At 42.9% G+C, this 18,067-nt stretch overlaps 1 protein-coding gene and 1 long non-coding RNA gene across 2 annotated transcripts in view; one reads left to right on the top strand and one right to left on the bottom strand.

Moving 5' to 3' along the window:
• The window catches only part of fbxo28 (F-box protein 28), a 42,379-nt gene extending 25,244 nt beyond the window's left edge, over window positions 1–17,135 (top strand). The window contains exons 4-5 of the mRNA XM_019872096.1: window positions 4,017–4,212; window positions 15,354–17,135. Coding sequence (XP_019727655.1) covers window positions 4,017–4,212; window positions 15,354–15,856 — 699 coding nt within the window. The 3' untranslated portion in view covers window positions 15,857–17,135. The remainder of the gene's footprint in view (window positions 1–4,016; window positions 4,213–15,353) is intronic.
• A 356-nt stretch (window positions 17,136–17,491) lies between these two features.
• The window catches only part of LOC109517122 (uncharacterized), a 12,070-nt gene continuing 11,494 nt past the window's right edge, over window positions 17,492–18,067 (bottom strand). Inside the window, exon 3 of the long non-coding RNA XR_002168482.1 lies at window positions 17,492–17,518. This is a non-coding gene — a long non-coding RNA (uncharacterized LOC109517122). The remainder of the gene's footprint in view (window positions 17,519–18,067) is intronic.

Genomic DNA, 18,067 nt, shown 5'->3' on the forward strand with positions numbered 1-18,067 from the left:
ATAGCTGTTTATTGCCCGGGTCTTATTCTTGCCATGGAGCTGGCTTCTTAGGACTTGCCTCACCCGCTGGAGGTATTTGGCCGTAGCCGCTTTCCCTGTTGCCAGTTCGAGGTTGCCATTGGCTTTGGTATACTGAGGTATTTGTAGCTGTCCTCAGTGTCTGCTGTTGTTCCTTCAGGGAGTGAGACCCCTTGAGTGTGGACTACCTTGCCTCTCTTAAGCCCCGTTCACACGCATTTCTCAAGCCTGAATGACATCCCGATGTCACTGTAGATCCCGGTTGTGTGGATCAGGGAGTCTATGTCCCTTTCGCTCTTAGCATAAAGCTTTATGTCATCCATGTAGAGCAGGTGAGTGATCATAGCTCCATTTCTGAGGCGGGATCCATAGCCTGTCTTAGCGATTAGTTGGCTTAGGGGGTTCAGTCCTATGCAGAACAGCAGTGGGGAGAGTGCATCACCTTGGTTTATGCCACATTTAATGGACATTTGGGTAAGTGGCTTGCCATTGCCTTCAAGTGTGGTTTTCCACATCCTCATTAAGTTTGCAACGAAAGCTCTTAGGGTCCTGTTCACCTTACACAACTCCAAGCATTCAGTGATCCATGGTTGGTGTGTCGGGACCTGCAATCTTGTGCGACTGTTCTGCCAACCAGGAGCTGATGTTTGGCTCCTCTGGTATCTCTACCATTGCCCTTCTGTGCTTTGCTCATGTACTGATCCATGTGTCCACTTATCTTAGCCGCAATGCTACCTGACATGAGCTTCCATGTTGTGGAGAGACAGGTTATTGGCCGATACTTGGATGGGATTGCACCCTTTGAGGGATCCTTCATGATCAGGATCGTTCGCCCTTCGGTTAGCCATCCTGGGTGAGTCCCGTCCCTCAGCAACTGGTTCATTTGTGCTACTAGGCGTTCATGGAGTGCTGTGAGTTTATTTAGCCAGTAGTTGTGGACCATGTCCGGGCCTGGTGCTGTCCAGTTTTTCATATCTGAGACTCTTTCCTTTAGGTCTGCCACTGTTATGGTAACTGGACTCCGTTCAGGGAGGTTGCTGTGCTCCTCTCTCAGAATCACCAGCCATTATGCACTGTTGTTATGTGTGGCCTCCTCCCATATGCCTTTCCAGTACCTTTCAGTTTCCAGTCTTGGTGGTTCTGCTCTGCTGTCATAACCCTGCCACTGAGCGTACACTTTCGCAGGTTGTGTTGCGAACAGCCTGTTTATTTGTCTGGCCTCATTAAAGAAAAATAAATAAAAGTCCGCGAGAGAGAAGCCCGACCCGACCCGAACCTGTTTTACTTACGCATTCGTGTCGTTTTGGTCCGCAGCAGACACTGCACGTGTGACCGCAAGTGGAACTGCTCCGACGCTGCGTCGGAGCTGTCACGCTCAGCGGCTTTGCACGTGTGACCGCTCCACAAAATTTGCTCCGGTGTAAAATATATTGCAACAAAATATTTCGGTGCAGCCTCGGACAAAATGTGTGCTGTGTGAACAGTGCTTTAGTCACCATCTGACTACATTTCTCAAGTCCGAATGACATCCCGATGTCACTGCTGTAGATCCTGGTTGTGTGGATCAGGGAGTCTATGTGCCTTTCACTCTTCCAGTCGCAGCTGGGGGATGACGTAATTAATATCATGAACAAGTGCACCTGGATGACAGGAAGTGCTATATATGCTTAACTTCACATGGCGAAGAGGTCCTTATTATAAGCACCAAGAAGTTGTTGCCCAAAAATCTTCACTGTCTTCCTCGACTGCATGTTTGTCTTGATGCTGTGATGCCCACAGCGGGAGGCTTTGTGACCGATGACACGCTCACTAAATGCACAACTGACATGAAGTTAAGTTTATATTTGATCAGCTGTTGCTAAGTTAAAGTGAAAGTCAAGCCCAAAATTGTTTAGACAGTAATATGTTCTATGCGCTCCGGCTAGTCTAAACACGGCATTATGACTACAGTGAAACTCCTCTGCAACGAAATCATGTTTGCAGCAAGAATTTTTTCAAAACGGGGTTTTTCACTGTAGCAAATTTGATCTCAGATGTAAACACACACACACACACACACGCACACACAAATGTATCTGTACTCTTTATTTTTCTTCCAATAGTGCATAAGTATGAGCACACACTTATTTGACACTACATATAGTCCGTGTAGAAAAAAAAGGTAAAGAAATTGCGAAATTTACGATCAGCATTCACTTACATCAATTTCTTGGCTAATGTATTTTATTTTGCTTCCTCCGTCTTTCATTTTGATCACTTTTTCCCTCTCTTCCAGCGCCAGAGCGCTTCTTGTCTTAGCTGCTTGACATCCAAAGGTCCGTTTTGTAGCCATTTTAGCAATGCAACGTTCATGCTGCGTCTGAATCGAACAATAACAAATACTTCCTGGACCCGGTGGCTTTTCTTTCCAACATCTCACTGTCTCTAACTCGGCCTCCCCTCGATCGCCACCCAAGACAGTGTTACTCAGCTGATGTCATGCAATGAACTTTTAAAGCCAGCCACGGGACGCTTCGTAGTCCTCGATGGCCATAGTTAGCACGATGGAACTCGCCTTCTCTCTAATTAGCGCTCCAGTTAGCGTAAGGTTTTTAGCATGATAACAAGTAAAGCATTCCAGGAAACCTTCATTTATTTTACTGTCCGTCGAGCCACAAGCAATTTACTCTGAGCAGCTAATCCGATGCATTCCACTCTTATCTCCTACGGATCTAACTTCAGTATCTACACACATAGACAGTGAGGTCCCTCTTGGCCAATCGGAGGCCAGGATGATGCTTGGTAAGCCAATGGCAGAGCAGCTATGAGTATGTTGCGTTCAGGAAACTCACAGCTGTGACCAAAATAAACATCGTTCACTATGTAAACCAGTGTGGTGGTTGCTGTTGCCGTTTTCAAACGAAGCAGTAGAGGTCGCTGTTGGATTACACTTTGTTGTGAATGTTTTCGCGAGGCAGGAGCAGAGAAAATGATTTCATATAACGCAACGGGTTTTTTTTTTCCGTCGTATGGGGTGCAGGAGAATGGGAATGGTGTTAATGCATGAAGATTTTTTTCACATTAGGGGGTATTTTCACCCATGAAGGTTTCATTTTAGAGGAGTTTCACTGTATTCATTGAGTATTCATTCAATGAGACGGCCCGGTACTCGAGTGGTTAGCACGTCGACTTCACAGTGCAGAGGTACCGGGTTCAATTCCAGCTCCGTCCTTCCTGTGTGGAGTTTGCATGTTCTCCCCGTGCTTGCATCGGTTTTCTCCAGGTCCTCCGGTTTCCTCCCACATTCCAAAAACATGCATGGCAGGCTGATTGAACACTCCAAATTGTCCCTAGGTGTGAGTGTAAGCGCGAATGGTGGTTCGTTTCTGTGTGCCCTGCGATTGGCTGTCCCCTGCCTACTGCCCGTAGACAGCTGGGATAGGCTCCAGCACCCCCTGCAACCCTTGTGAGGATAAAGCGGTTCGGAAAATGAATGAATGAATGATTCATTCAATGTTCAATATCAAATGAGTATTCATTGCACATCTGAGGGTATGGATACTTTGACAGTGCCTTTTCGTTCTACCTCTTAGCTGGGATGCATAAATCCTCGAGTTCTTCATTTCAATGATCAACTAAAGTAATTAGTTGTAATTTTATGTATCACATGTTTTAAAAGCAGCTACAATTATTTCAAAAAAGTTCTGCAAATAAAGGTTTTGTGTTCAAATCACACTTCTTTTTTCTTTTCTTCCTTTTTTTCCTCGGTCCATGTTAGTCACCAACTGTCAAAAATACTTGAATACTTTTGTTGATACTCTGTAAACAGTGCATACAGTACCATATAAACAGAAAACAAATAGAATTTAAATCGCTATATTGCTTCATCTTGTGGACAGATCTGTGACTGGTTAATGGAAACCTAATATTTACAATATTTAATTTTTATTAATGTTTATTGCTAGATTCCCGTCTTTTTCTCATCATTGGATTGTTTTTGTCTTTTTTCCTCTTGTCAGGTCATAGATGAAATCTACCGTGTCCTTCGATATGTGAACTCGACTCGAGCTCCACAGCGAGCTCATGAAGTTCTGCAAGAATTGAGGGACATCTCCTCCATGGCAATGGAGTATTTTGATGAGAAGATTGTTCCCATTCTGAAGAAGAAGCTGCCTGGAGCCGATTTGTCTGGGCGCCTCATTGGCTCTGCTCCAGGTAGTCTCTCTTTTTATTTATTTATACCTTCCTTCTCTCTTGATTTCAGATGGCAAATGAAAACATGGATGAGATCGAACTTGAGGGAGGGGGGGACCGACGGACATACTGCAGACCAAGGGTATCCAAACTTTTTGCAAATAGGGACAGATTTGTTGAGGGGAGCTGACTATTTAGCCTTCATTTGCTTTAATTTTTCATGGCGTTCGATCCCACTTCCCAGTCACCTTGTCATAGTTTGGATGTTTTTTCTGGTACTGCCTCTTGTTCAATTCCTGGTAAACAGCCACAGTCTCCACAGCAAATTAGGCAGACACAGTTGTCAAGTCAAGTCACATTTATTTATATAGCGCTGAATCACAAACGGTTTCAAAGGGCTTCACCTTGAGAAGGGGCCGCAGATGGGAGAATCGCCCTTCCAGAATAACCAGGCTGCAATGGATGCCGGGTGGGGCAACATGCCGGGTGGGACAGAGATGGGTCCCTCCTCTGAACCTGGCCCAGTTGGTTGATGAAGAAAACTTCATAGCAGCGCCTATGAAGATGTGGTTGACCCAGCTCTTGCCCAGCTCAGTCGGTGCAAATCATGTCCATATTGATCGGAGTAGAATCTGTTTAGCGGTATCCAATTGGGACATCATCACCTAGCCACCCCCTCTCCAGATCAGGGAGGAAGGAGAAGGACAAACAGAAGAAGCGGGAGGCCAACATATAGTTCAAGAAAATGTAAGAGTACACAAATGCGTCTGAAGTTGGGTTTTAAACATTCCAACTGAGGTAGCTTCTCTAGTTTCCGTGGGTCGGCCATCCCGAATAGAAAACGGTCTATTAAATGCAGACTTCTTTTTGGCTCTCAGAATAACGAAACGTGTTGTGAACGAAGAGTTCGGGGTGGAAAATCCGGTGTCACGAAGTCAACGAGATAGGAAAGTGCTAAGATGTGTAATATTTTATTAGTAAGTCGCAAAACCTTGAAACTGCATCTCAAATGGATCGTACGATGTGATCGTACTTTCTTGTCCTCGACAGGAGTCTAGCTGCAGCTTTTTGTACTAACTGCAAGGTTTTATCACTGTACATGGGAAGATCAGAGAGCACTACGTTGCAATAATTGAGGAGGGATGTAACAAACGCATGAATTATATCTTCGCGATATTGCGAAGGTGAAAAATCCCTGCAGTTCTAGTTATATTCTTAATGTGCATTTGAAAAGAGTGTTGAATCAAATATAACACAGAGATTTTTTTTGCTGAATCACTTTATAATACTTAATTTATCAAGTCTAAGAGTAGTGTCCTTGAATCGGTGCTGATGCTGAGCAGGGCCAATAATCATCTCAGTTTTACCAGGTTTAGAAGCAAAAAAAAAGAAGTCATACATAGTTTAATCTCACCAAGGCATGCCTCGAGATTGCAGCAGCTGCTCAGGTTAGTTATTCCTAACGGCATATATAAGATGAGATAAGATAACCTTTATTTGTCCCACACTGGGGAAATTTGCAGTCTACAGCAGCAACATTGGGGGCCGGGGGGGAAAGAAAAAATAAAGTGTTTCATTCCACAAAATAATGAACTGTACACAGTTACAATATAAGTGCAACATAAAATAAAGCATTAGCAATATATTTGTAGAATAGTTGGGCATTATCAGCATAATAGTGAAAACGCAAGTTATATTTCTCTATACCACCGAGAGGAAGCATGTTGATGCTGAACAAGAGAGGGCCAAGTACCGATCCCTGTGGGACTCCACATGTAACATTACAAAACTAAGAAGTCATATTACCACGAATTACGCAGTGTGTCCTCTCTGAGAGGTAAGAACTAAACCAGGGAAGATGTGAGCCTGAAATACCAACACACTTTCTGAGGTGTTCCAATAGTATGTTATGATCGACGGTGTCAAAGGCAGTGCTAAGATTGAGTAATAATAATATTGATGAGTTGTCAGAGTCCATCATGAGGAGATCATTGGTCACTTTAGCAAAGGCCATTGCAGTAGAATGGTGGGCCTTAAACCCTGACTGAAATGGCTCAAATCGATTGTTAGCGGCCATGTAATCAGTAAGCTGCTGCGCTAATACTTAATCAAGAATTTTTTTCAATAAACGGGAGATTTGATATACGCTTATAGTTACAGAAACTCTCTGGGTCAAGATTTGGTCGCTTAAGAAGGGGTGGAATAACATCAGTCTTTAACGCTACTAGTACAGTGCCAGAGGATAGTTATAAATTAATCATATCTAAGATAGACGGTCCTATGATAATAATAATAATAATAACAATAATAATACATTTTATTTGAAAGTGATTTTCATCATACTCAGACAATTAACAAGAGCTTAAAACAGGATAAAAATTTACACTTAAAGACAAGCATACAGGATTTACAAAAAACATTGAGATGAACAAAAAAAGCAAAAATGGGTAAAAGAGATTAAAAGGTGTTAAAAGTATTGCGGAACAGGTGAGTTTTAAGAGATAATTTGAAAGATTGGAGGTCAGTACAGTTGTGGATGTGTTGTGGTAGAGCATTCCAGAGGGTGGGGGCGGCGACAGAGAAGGCTCGGTGATCCCAGGTTTTGAGCTTGGTCACGGGGATGGCGAGGGGGTTTGTGTTTGAGGAACGGAGGTTGCGGGAAGGAGTGTATTGGTAAAGAAGGTCGGAAAGGTAGGAGGGGGTCTGATTGTGAAGGGCTTTGTAGGTGAGTAGGAGTTTAAACTGAATACGCTGGAGAACGGGGAGCCAGTGGAGGGTTTTAAGGATGGGGGTGATGTGATCACGAGTGCGGGTGTGAGGGCAGTAGACGGGCGGTGGCATTCTGGATGTACTGTAGTTTATTGAGGAGTTTGGAGGTTGTACTGTCGAGGATGCTTTTGCACTAGTCAAGGCGGGAGGTGATGAAGGCGTGGATGAGGGTTTGAGCGCCGTTGAAAGAAAGTGAAGGACAGAGACGAGAAATGTTTTTGAGGTGGAAGAAAGCAGTTCTGGTGATTTGGGTGATGTGTTGGTTGAAAGAGAGGTTATTATCAAAAAGGACACCGAGGTTGCGACAGTGAGAGGAGGGGAACAGGGTGCAGTTGTCAATAGTGAGGTTAAATTTGGAGGCTGTTTGGGTGAGGGACTGAGAACCGATTATTAGCAGTTGAGATTTAGTGCAGTTAAGAGTGAGAAAGTTTGTTTTCATCCAGGATTTGATATCTGAAAGACGGTTAAACAGGGTGGAGTGGGTTGTTGGGGTAAAAAATTTGGTGGAGATGTACAATTGGACGTCATCAGCGTAGCAGTGGAACTGGAGACCATGATGACAAATGATTTGGCTGAGGGGTAGAAGGTAGAGGATGAAGAGAAGAGGACCAACCGCAGAACCCTGGGGGAAACAGTGGGGCAGTGTAGGAAAAGCAGTTGTTGATGTGTATGAATTGTTTCCTGTCTGTGAGATATGAGCGGAGCCAGATGAGGACTTTGTTGGTGATGTTTCGGGATTGCAGGCGAGAGAGTAGGATGGAGTGGTTGATGGTGTCGAAGGCAGCTGTAAGGTCGAGAAGGATGAGGATGGGGAGTAGGCCGGAGTCAGAGGAGAGGAGGAGGTCATTGGTGATTTTGAGGAGGGCTGTTTCAGTGCTGTGTTGTGTGCGGAATCCAGATTGAATTTGTTCGAAGAGTTGGTTATTGTCTAGGTAGGTTTTAATTTGAGATGTAATGGCACGTTCTATGACTTTGGACAGAAAGGATAGGTTGGAGATGGGTCGAAAGTTGCTCATGAGGAGTTTGTTGACGGTAGAGAAGAGAGCCTTTTGGTTCTTGGAGTCGGTGTGGATAAGGTTGGAGTAGTAGGTGGAACGGCTGGAGTTGAGTGCGGTCTTGTATAACTGAAGGTGATCGGTGTAGGCAAGGAGATGAACAGTTAAACCGGATTTTTTATAGTCTTTCGAGCTGGCGTTTTCGAGATTTAAGTTTAAGCCTTAATTGTGCAAACGTCAATCGAACCCTTACAAGAAGAAAAGGAAGCAGTTGACACAGGCAGTAGCTCAGAGAGCGCAGTCGTGGTTAAAGAGCTAATATTGTGGCTGCTATAGCTTTGATTGTGGTCACAATGATGGCCTTGAACTAAGGCTTCAAATCTTTTAAAATAATGTTCACATATAGCAGTGCTAAATGGTAGTACCATTACATTTGCGGTTGCTAGCCAAATCTATAGTGTTACCATTGTTATGGGTTGCTTCGTCTATTATCTGCGTGAAACCAAAAGTATCAATTATTGTCTGAAATGCCGCGACAAGTGGTTCCGTCGGGAGATTCATATGAAGATTAAATTCACCCATGATTACTATATTATCTCCATGAGTTACCAAGTCAGCCACAAATTCAGAAAATTTATTTAGAAAGCCAATGTAAGGGCCAGCAGTTGGATGAATCACTGAAAGATAAAACGGCAACGAAGCTGTGGATCGCTTAACAAGAGCTTCAACAGTTTTAAAGGTGCTGTTTGACCAAGGACTAAGTTTGAGAGCAAATTCTGCAATCATGACTACACCCCCGCCCTTCGTACAAGGATGTGCCGCATGTGAACAGATTTAGCGGTAAAAAGTCATTGGGTTTTAAACAGGTCTCACAGGGAGTCTGAGCTCTTCAATATTATCAGGATCCTAGTCGCAATATAAACGAGATTGCATTGTCGGGGTCCCGTATTGTTCATTGAGGAAATAAAGGCGCGACCAGAGGTTACAAACATAGGAATCTGATGGGTATTTGTTGGCTCTTGAATACTTAGATTGGAAGCTGACACTGTATCTTCAATATGACATATAATGCCTAAACTAGTAGCACTGGCTCAGTAGAAAGCATGTCAATATACAATGCAATAAGTAGTGTATCAATTTGTTGCGTGTGATGTTCTAATCCATGGAGAAAACTATCTGTGTTATTAATGTCTAGCACAGCGCTAGTTAGCTCTAATCTTACAGATTCCACACCCATCCTTACAGATTCACGAATAACCTGTAACCCGGTCTGCTCTAATGTGGATTGTCATGGAAAGCTCAAACAGTAATCTATGTTTCTAGAAAGAATGATGGCGCCTTCATGGTTAGGGTGAAGACCGTCCAACCTCAGCATGTCGGGTTGACCCCAGAAAGAGGGACAGTTATCTCTTAACTCAAGTCCCTGTTCACCTCAAAAGCTTGCCAGCCACCGGTTAAGCGAGAGTAATCTGCTGAACCTCTCATCATTACCTCTCGTAGGCAGGGGGCCATTGACAAATGCTCGACTCATCTTTCTGGCAAGATCACAAGTCCTACCTATGTTCCTCTTTGTGATCTCTGATTGTTTCATCCTTGTGTCATTGGAGCCAACGTGTATCACTATGTCCAAGTGGCTAGTGTTGTTCACCTTTTGCTGGTGTCTAGGCCTGTTGTGTGCCATCTCCCGAAGATTAGCTTCAGTGTTGGGTGCTCTGGCTCCAGAAATACACATTACTGTGGCTGGGTTTTTAAGCTTTATGTTACGGATGATGGAGTCACCTATAACTGAAGTGTGGGAGCCAGTTGACTGAGGTGGAGTGGAACTGCTTTGCATCTTAGCAGGCTTACTGCGATTAGCAGGCCGCTTAGGGCTAATGCTAACCGGACGAGCAGGCTGACTACAACCTACGATAACTGTAGGGTCTGCCACGTCTACGGTTATATGATTCTGCTCGAGCTGACGGACACGACCCTCTAAGCAGGGTAAGCCTCTGAGTAAGAAGGATGCAATTAATGCAAGTGGAACATGAAGCCATACTTGCATTTAATCGTCCGGTGAACGAAGGCACCTCAAGCAGGGGATCAGCCGTGGACTCCTCCGCTGATGCCTGTGGAGAAAAATGGAAGCAAAATGGATCCTATCTTGACAGGTAATGAAGGGTGGAGTCCATGTGGCTCGCTCGCTCTTGCTCATTCGTGTGGCCCACTTGTTTTGTATTTCATTGAAAAAATATGACAATTTCCACTTGCCCTGGAAGTGACGGCCGTGTCTATCGACTTTCCTTTTCTTTGCGTCTCCTTTTTACGAATTGGCTGGAAAGGGTAACACAAAGGTCATGCAGCAAGGGATGCTTTTGGAAGCTCACTAACCTAACACGCCTGTGTGAGAGTGGTGTTTGCTGAGAGGTCGAGCATGCTCGGAGAGCATTTCTGAACGCACCCAAAAGCGTGGCCACAGGTTTGCTTGCCATCTTCTAGTGAAATACAAAATAGGTTTTTTGTCAGAGTATATTTTCTACTCTGGTCAACAGTGCTGATGGGCCACACATTATTGATTTTATGTTATTGATGTTCACAGGTGCAACAAGTATGTCTTGTACAGGGAAACCAAGACAATGAAAGTCTTTGTAAAATGATGAGATTTATTTCAGCTACAAAAAATATGGAGGAACACCATTGTGCTCCCTTTTTATACCATTTTTCTCTTCTTGGGAGGGGTCAAAGTCAGACCACACAGGACAATCACTACTTTGGACAGCTTCATTTCCAGATCACAGGATGAAGTCTGGCGCATGAACAAGCAACTTTGCCTACCTGCAGATAACATGGTCAGCACTCACAATGATACAAACAGTACAAGATATATTTTAGCACTGTTAAATGTCAAATTCCCATTACAATTCAACTCCATGTAACAAATGTCAAGCAGTTCTCAGAAATGGTTATACAGAGGTACCTCTACTTACGAAATTATTATGTTCTGGAAGAAATTTCTTAGCTAGAAAATTTTGTAGGTAGACATGTTTTCCATGTAAATGCCCTCCCTAATCCGTTCCAAGATGCCAAAATTCAGACATAAATGTTTTATCAAGCATAACAATGCATCAAAATAACAAATACATGTTACAATTAGATTATTTCACAATAAATGAGAGTTGTGCATAATGTAAAAAACTAAGAAGAGTGAAGAATAAAAATATGGTCATTTAACTGTAAACTGCATCCTCATCTTTTTTTGCCCTTTAGTTCATGTTCTCTCTCAGAAGTGTTTTTTGCTTGGCGTTTTGTAAACAACTGATCCAAGGACGTTTGCTTTTGTTGGTAAAAATCCTTCGAAAATGTCCAAGGCAAACATCTGCATAGTGAGCGATCGCCCGACTGGTGAACACTTTTTCTGGGTGATTCACATTTACATAAAACTATCAGAACACCTCATGGCCCGAAGGGCAAAGGATGAGGACGCTGCATAAACACATATCTATGTATCTACACACATAGACACATACGGTTGAGGTCTCTCTTAGCTAATGGGATGCCAGGAAGATGCTCAGTAGTAGCCAATGGCAGAGCGGCTATAAGTATGATGCATTCAGGAAACTCGGAGCTGCGAGTAGCAGCCCATACTCATTTTTACCTTTCATATCTTGAAATTTCTTTCATAAAAAGAGGCAATATTTGCCTGCTGAAGCGTTTCATAACTTGAAAATTTCCTATGAAGATACGTTTGTAAGTAGAGGTGCCACTGTACCATTAAATGTTAGTTTAATAAATCACAGGAATGCTAAGTACTAGACTATTTGAATTTATAAAGTAAATATTCAAATTTGTAAAGAAAATGCAGGCACTATTTTTTTGAAGAGCACAATTTTCATGTATACTCATTTTCTGTGAAGAAATTTAAAAATTGATAAATATTTCTTGATGTTTTGATTTAGAATATGATGTGCAGTGTTCCCAATACATACAAATACAAACTTGCACTATAGGATCTTGAGCTTTTAAAACACACTATTATTTTGAACACAAATTTTAACCAGTATCTCGCGTCACATTGTAGCCAAAGGTTTAATCCCGGTGGATTAATGCAATTTGTAACGTTATCGTGGAAACCAAAAGTTAGTTGACATGACTAGGGCTGCCACCAGGGGAATGATGGGCATTGTGATTTTTGAGAAAATATGTCAATTTTTCCAAATGTATATTTCTGGACCAGTATCACCATCACGGCTGCTAGCAGCGTGTCACAGACTACAACCATGTGAGAAACTGGTGACAAGGCAATTTTGAGAAAAAAAACAAAGTGCCAAGTGAATAAATTCATATATTAATGAATTTTCAACTAGGCACCTAATTGTCGATAATTTTGCTTGCCGACGCCATTGTGACTAATGGACTACCGTAAATTACGGGCTACAGACCGCACCTGATTAAGAGACGCATGCTCAGATTTATGAAGAAAAATCAATTTTGTAATTATATGCGCCGCACCGTACTATAAACCGCTGGCCAATGAGTAGGCAGGGGTTTGCTTCTTCGTCCCTGCCGCTGGGAGCCCCCGGGTGAGGCCGCTGACGCGGTCCCCCGCTGAACCCCCGCAGAAAAAAAAACCGCAACATTTCTCAAGGTTAAAATAATCTCCATATTTTTATGAGCATGATAAATGCATTTGCACAACGAAATTACGCTGAAACACATAAGAGGCCAGACAAAGAGAGTTCTTGATGCGCATTTGCATATTTTTTTTATTTTGACTTCAAGATGGCGCCGCGAGAGTGGCTGCCTTTCCAGCAGCTCCTATATTTTGTTGTTCTACTTCTTCCATTCATAATTTTGCTGCTGTGAATTGGGAATTTCTCCATTGCGAGACTTATAAAGGTTTTCTTATCTTATCTTAATTACGAGGAGAAATACTGCAGCCCACTTGGCTTTAAATAGAATAATGCAAATCATATAAATGGGAAAAGATATATGAAATTATTTCTATAGTCAGCCCCTTAAAAATGATCATCGTTGGCAGCTTTAGGCCCGATGCTGCGCGGCTCAAAACACAGGTAAAATGTGTTCTCTCGTGGCCGCTTGTTTTCAGTATGACGGGGGAAGTCACCTTTTTTATTTACAGTCAAAGTGAGAGGCAAATCAAATGTCAGAGGGTCTTCGTCCATATTTATCATTTCATCTGGGCTGATGGAATTCTCCGCTATCTTTGTTTGTGTGAATGTGCGGAACGAAGCAAGTTTGTCCTCGTAATTGGGAGGGAGCTGCTGACACAACGTCGTGCGTGCCCTAATAGACAGGCTTCCATTTCATGAATCTATAACACCACGACAGCCCACCTTTAAAAGCTTTGGTTGTCTTTTTACACTGGCTCAGTTCTTCTTGCCGGAGTCTCCACCTTCGCACCATCGACTCGTCTATGCCAAGATTACCACCTATTTAGTTTTCTCCCCGCTCTGGACTCGGGGGGCCGGTGCGTGCCACCGCCTCCGCCGCCGTCCTCCTCCGCCCTCGGTTTTTACTCGGGCCGTGGTGTTCATCAAATAGTTCGCTGAATTTTTTCGATACATCAATGGATGCTCTTTTCTTAACATTACGGTGCGAGCACGCGACTGTAACACAGAAAACGCGGTTTAAACTGTCGTCGGAGATCGCGGCCGCCGCCATGTTTCAATGTTGTTGACAGACGACAGGGCAAACGACACACGCGCTCAATGTGAATATCGCGAGAGTTTGCACCGATGTAAACCCTCTACACAAAAATGTAGAGGGTTGTTTGAAAAAAATGCCGACCGTAAAGTTCTTTTTCGACGTAGAAATTCTCGGTCGGTCGGATTACCGGAAACACACTTTTTTTTCTACGCCTTACGGCCAGCAGCTCGAGTTCCTTCTTTAACTGCCAGAGTGATCGCTTTTAGTTTAAAAGCTGCATCATATGCTTTTCGTCTGGTATTCTCCATGTTGATCAGGGTTAGGAGAAAGACTGAAATAAGGAAGTTGTGATTTTCATTGTCCTTGTGTGCAAAACACGCTCTGCTCATATTAAATCATTTTCATGGATCGTAACCCCTGTGATAAACAAGGGACCACTGACCGCCGTAGTTCATGAAGATTATTCTCTCTCGGGACTGCCCATACACTTTGGGCTTTTCTTGCGGTGAGCAGTGAGCACCGAGGGAGGCACAGAAATATAATCAACATACCTGTAGATTACTGTGATTGACTGGAAGGGTCCAAGTCTCTATCTTCGGGTAAATTCATACCTTCTTTTGAAAATAACGTTTATTCCGTGCATCCCTAGTCGACAGCCATTTCTTGGTAGGTTTGCAATTGCGTCATCTTTCCATTTGCAGCTGTATTTATATATACTGTATGTTTTCATGATAGAGCTCTACTCCAAGATTCTCCACAACATAATTCCTGACCTGTTCAGTGTTTTCCTGTGGCTTTGGGGACTGTTGATTGATTAATTTTATATCACATATTATTTCTACGGGGGTACAGTGGTTCGCACAGGTTTTATTCCGACTTCGGCCTTCCTGTATGAAATTTGCATGTTCTTCACATGCCTGCGCGGGATTTTTACGGGTACTCTGGTTTCTTCCCACATTCCAAAAACATGCAGGGTAGTTTGATTATTCACTCTAAATTTTCCCTAGGTGTGAGTCTGAATAGTTGTTTGTCTACGTGTGCCCTGCGATTGGCTGACAACTAGTTCAGGGCGTACCCCGCCTGCTGCCCAAAGGCTCCAGCACGCCTGCGACCGTCTTGAGGATAAGCGGATCATATAATAGATGGATGATTTTATTCAAACAGGTGGACTCTATTTCCTAATTAGGTAAATGGAGTTGGGTGGTTGCAGTGGATTTTATTTTGTGAGATCAGATATTTACTTTTGAATACATTTTTTTTGGCTTTTTGTTTGAATTTTACTCAAACCAATCTTTACACCTGACAATTTGCCACCTCTTTCTGTTTACGTATCTCAGAAATTCACAATTTTAAAAAAAGTGTTAGTTTGTATGACTTGACAATGTAGAGAAGTTAAAGGGGTAGAAATACTGTTACAATCCAATGATATAGCTCACCTGTTTTCTGGGTTTGGTCTTGTGATGTTCCCAATGTGAGTTCAAGGGTCCTTTGATATCAGTTATAGTAGCCAGCAGTGGGCGGTGCTACATAAAATGTCAACCTCCCCAGATGGCTGGAAACAGGTGGATTAATCGTCTTAATTCTTATTCCGCAAGCATAATGTCAATTAGAATACCATGTTGAGACGAGTGGGGGCATATATATTATTGCATAGAAAATGTCAGACTTGACTTCTTTCTTTGAGTGAATGCTACAATAATCCGTGTGAACTACATTGAAGAACACAGTTGTAATGCATTTTGTTTCTTTCAGTGGCTGGCCCATCAAGTTCTCTAACCACCATGTCCTTGCTGGCCAAGAACGCGCCATCACGCTCCGAGATGACCAAAGTGCAGCAGCAAGTGAAGGTCAATGGAGCATCTGTGACAGTTTTGCGGCGGGAGATGCAAGAAATTCGTGTCAAGCAGTTAGAACAACAGAAGCAGCTGCAGGACCAAGAGCAGAAGCTGCTTGAACAGACACAAGTCATTGGTGAACAGAATGCCCGCCTTGCCGAACTGGAACACAAACTCCGTGAACTAATGGACAGTAGTGCTATGGGAGGATCCACGCCCAGAACATCTGTCCCTTCCACATCCAATGCTGCTGTGCCCTCCACTACTTCCAGTCTTCCTGCCATGGGGTTAGAAAATGGCAGGGCAGAAGCCTCCTCTACAGCCAGAGAACTGGCTTGTGAGGGAGAGCCATCACTGAAACGCAACAGAAAAAGCTCAGACCTTTTACGAAAGTCAAAACGTTTGTGTAGCAAGAAATGAAACGGTGTTATTTAAATATTCTGCTTTGGTCCTAAAATCACTGTTTATTCTTTATCTCTGTTTGATTTTCTCCCTGTGTTATGTTTTCATGGTAGTTAGAAAATGTTTTTATTCCTCGGGTTCCCTAATTCATGAGTCATCTCAGCTTCACAGAAAAGCTAAAGAAAGAATCTTGTGTCTCAAATATGTTTACAATTGAAAAAAAAAAAGAATGAAATTAAAATGCATTCATAAATTACTCAATATTGGGAAAACACACATTTTTGGAACTTCTTAGTCAGGAAAATATCATGCTCGCAGAATGGGTGAAAGTTACTTTCGTGGACAAATTATTGGTACCTCTGTTAATCAAAGAAAAACCCACAGTGGTTATATAAATAACTTTAATCTAACAAAAGTAATAACAAACTCGAGCTGCGAGCAGCGCTTGACAAAGTGGTTCACAATATTCTGTTGGCTCATTTGCAGCACCAGGTGGGCATTAGTGGTAGCGCCCTTGAGATAAAGTCCTATTTGGCTGACAGAACTTTATCTTAGACTTGGTTGCTCCGAGTCCCCCACTGCACCACTATCGAAGGATGTTCCACAGGGTTCAATTCCGGGGCCTCAACTCTTTGTATCTGCTTCTTTTGGGTTCCATCTTAAGGAAGCATGTTTTTTTCCTTCCATTGCTATGCAGATTACTGTCAGATCTCTGTCCCGTGGATCAAAAAAGACATTTTTTCATGGAGTCCACTTTTGTCCTGTCTGGAGGAAATAAAGACCTGGATGGCATTGAATCTCTTGAATTTCAATTAAAAGCAAACAGAAATTATGTTATTTGGTCCTAGTGGCTCTTGTACATCAGCCTGCTGACTTGGGCTCCTTGGCTCCTTCTCGAAAGCCAACAGTCTCAAACTTAGGTCTGAAACTGGACATTGATTTTAAATTGGACCACGAGTTCGTGCTGTTGCTAAATCCAGTTTCTTTCATCTTGGGCAGCTGGAAAGCCCCTCCTTTCTCTACAGCACTTTGAAACAGCTATTCATGCCATCATCACATCTCTTCTCAGCCCCTATGCACCTCAGATCTGCAGACCAGACGCTATTAAGAGGTAGTGATAACTAAGTGAAGGCTCAGAGGGTATCGAACCTTTCCCATTGCGGGCCCCTCTCTTTTGAATGACCTTGTGGTTTTTATTGTCTCTGCTTTTTATTGTTTTTGTCGTTTGTTGTTATACCACTTATTTTTCCATGTACAGCACTTTGTATACAGTGGTGGTTGTTTTAAATTGCTCTATAAATACAGTTGAGTTGATCGATGAAAAGCCATGGCAGTCCAGACCAGTTTCGGGTAGAGAAACATTGGAGTAATAATGGCACAATAAACCACGAACATATATTTTTTTTCCTTTTCTTTTTTTTCCCTTGGCCTGATCTGTGTGCAAAATCAAATGAGCTTTCAAGCATTCTTCGACCCACAAAATCAGCATAATTTTTCATGCAGAGATGAAAGTCTTCTGGATTTTCCCGGAATTCCGGATTTTTCAAATTTTTATGAAAATTTCTCCGGAGAATTGAGGAAAATTTGCATAAAATTAATCCGGATATTAGTTGGCAACATTGAACGAAGACGCGTTTGAGTTCGTTGAATTGTTTTCACGAGCGTAGCCATATTGAGGCACTAACACTAGTAACAGTAAAGAGATTTTTGTTTGTGTAATAACGACAGAAGACATGATGGCGTTTGACTAATGGTTTAGTAGAACGAATGGCAACTCGCAACAACAGTAGCAAGCGTCATTTTGCCTCTTGGGTTATACCATCTCAACTAGAACGTGTGGGATAGTCCCCAAACAATTTTCGTCTCTTTATAAACACACCTGCTAAACCCCAGTGGAACGAATAAAAGACGCCGTCAACAAGACGGTTGTAGTAAAAAATATAATTGGCCAAAAAGGGAAAAACACAGATTGGCAGAAAATCGTGTCCGTCCGACTTCGAGTGTCGTCTCGGCTAACTTAGCTTAGCTGTTGTCGTGTGTGACGTCATTTGCGTCGGCGCTGATTGGTTGAAATCAAAAAACGCGCTTGCGTACATGTTCGCGCTGAACCCCGCACAGCAGAGAGCAGCGGACTATCTACTGCTGAGGCTCGCTTAGCTTGAGGGGAGTCGCCACAACAGTAATACCCTCGCCTCGCATTCTCATGGCCTCGCCATATCTTGGAGATTT

The sequence above is a fragment of the Hippocampus comes genome, unplaced genomic scaffold (genome assembly GCF_001891065.2).
Source record: "Hippocampus comes isolate QL1 unplaced genomic scaffold, H_comes_QL1_v1.1 scaffold269, whole genome shotgun sequence".
In the NCBI taxonomy this organism is placed as follows: domain Eukaryota; kingdom Metazoa; phylum Chordata; class Actinopteri; order Syngnathiformes; family Syngnathidae; genus Hippocampus; species Hippocampus comes.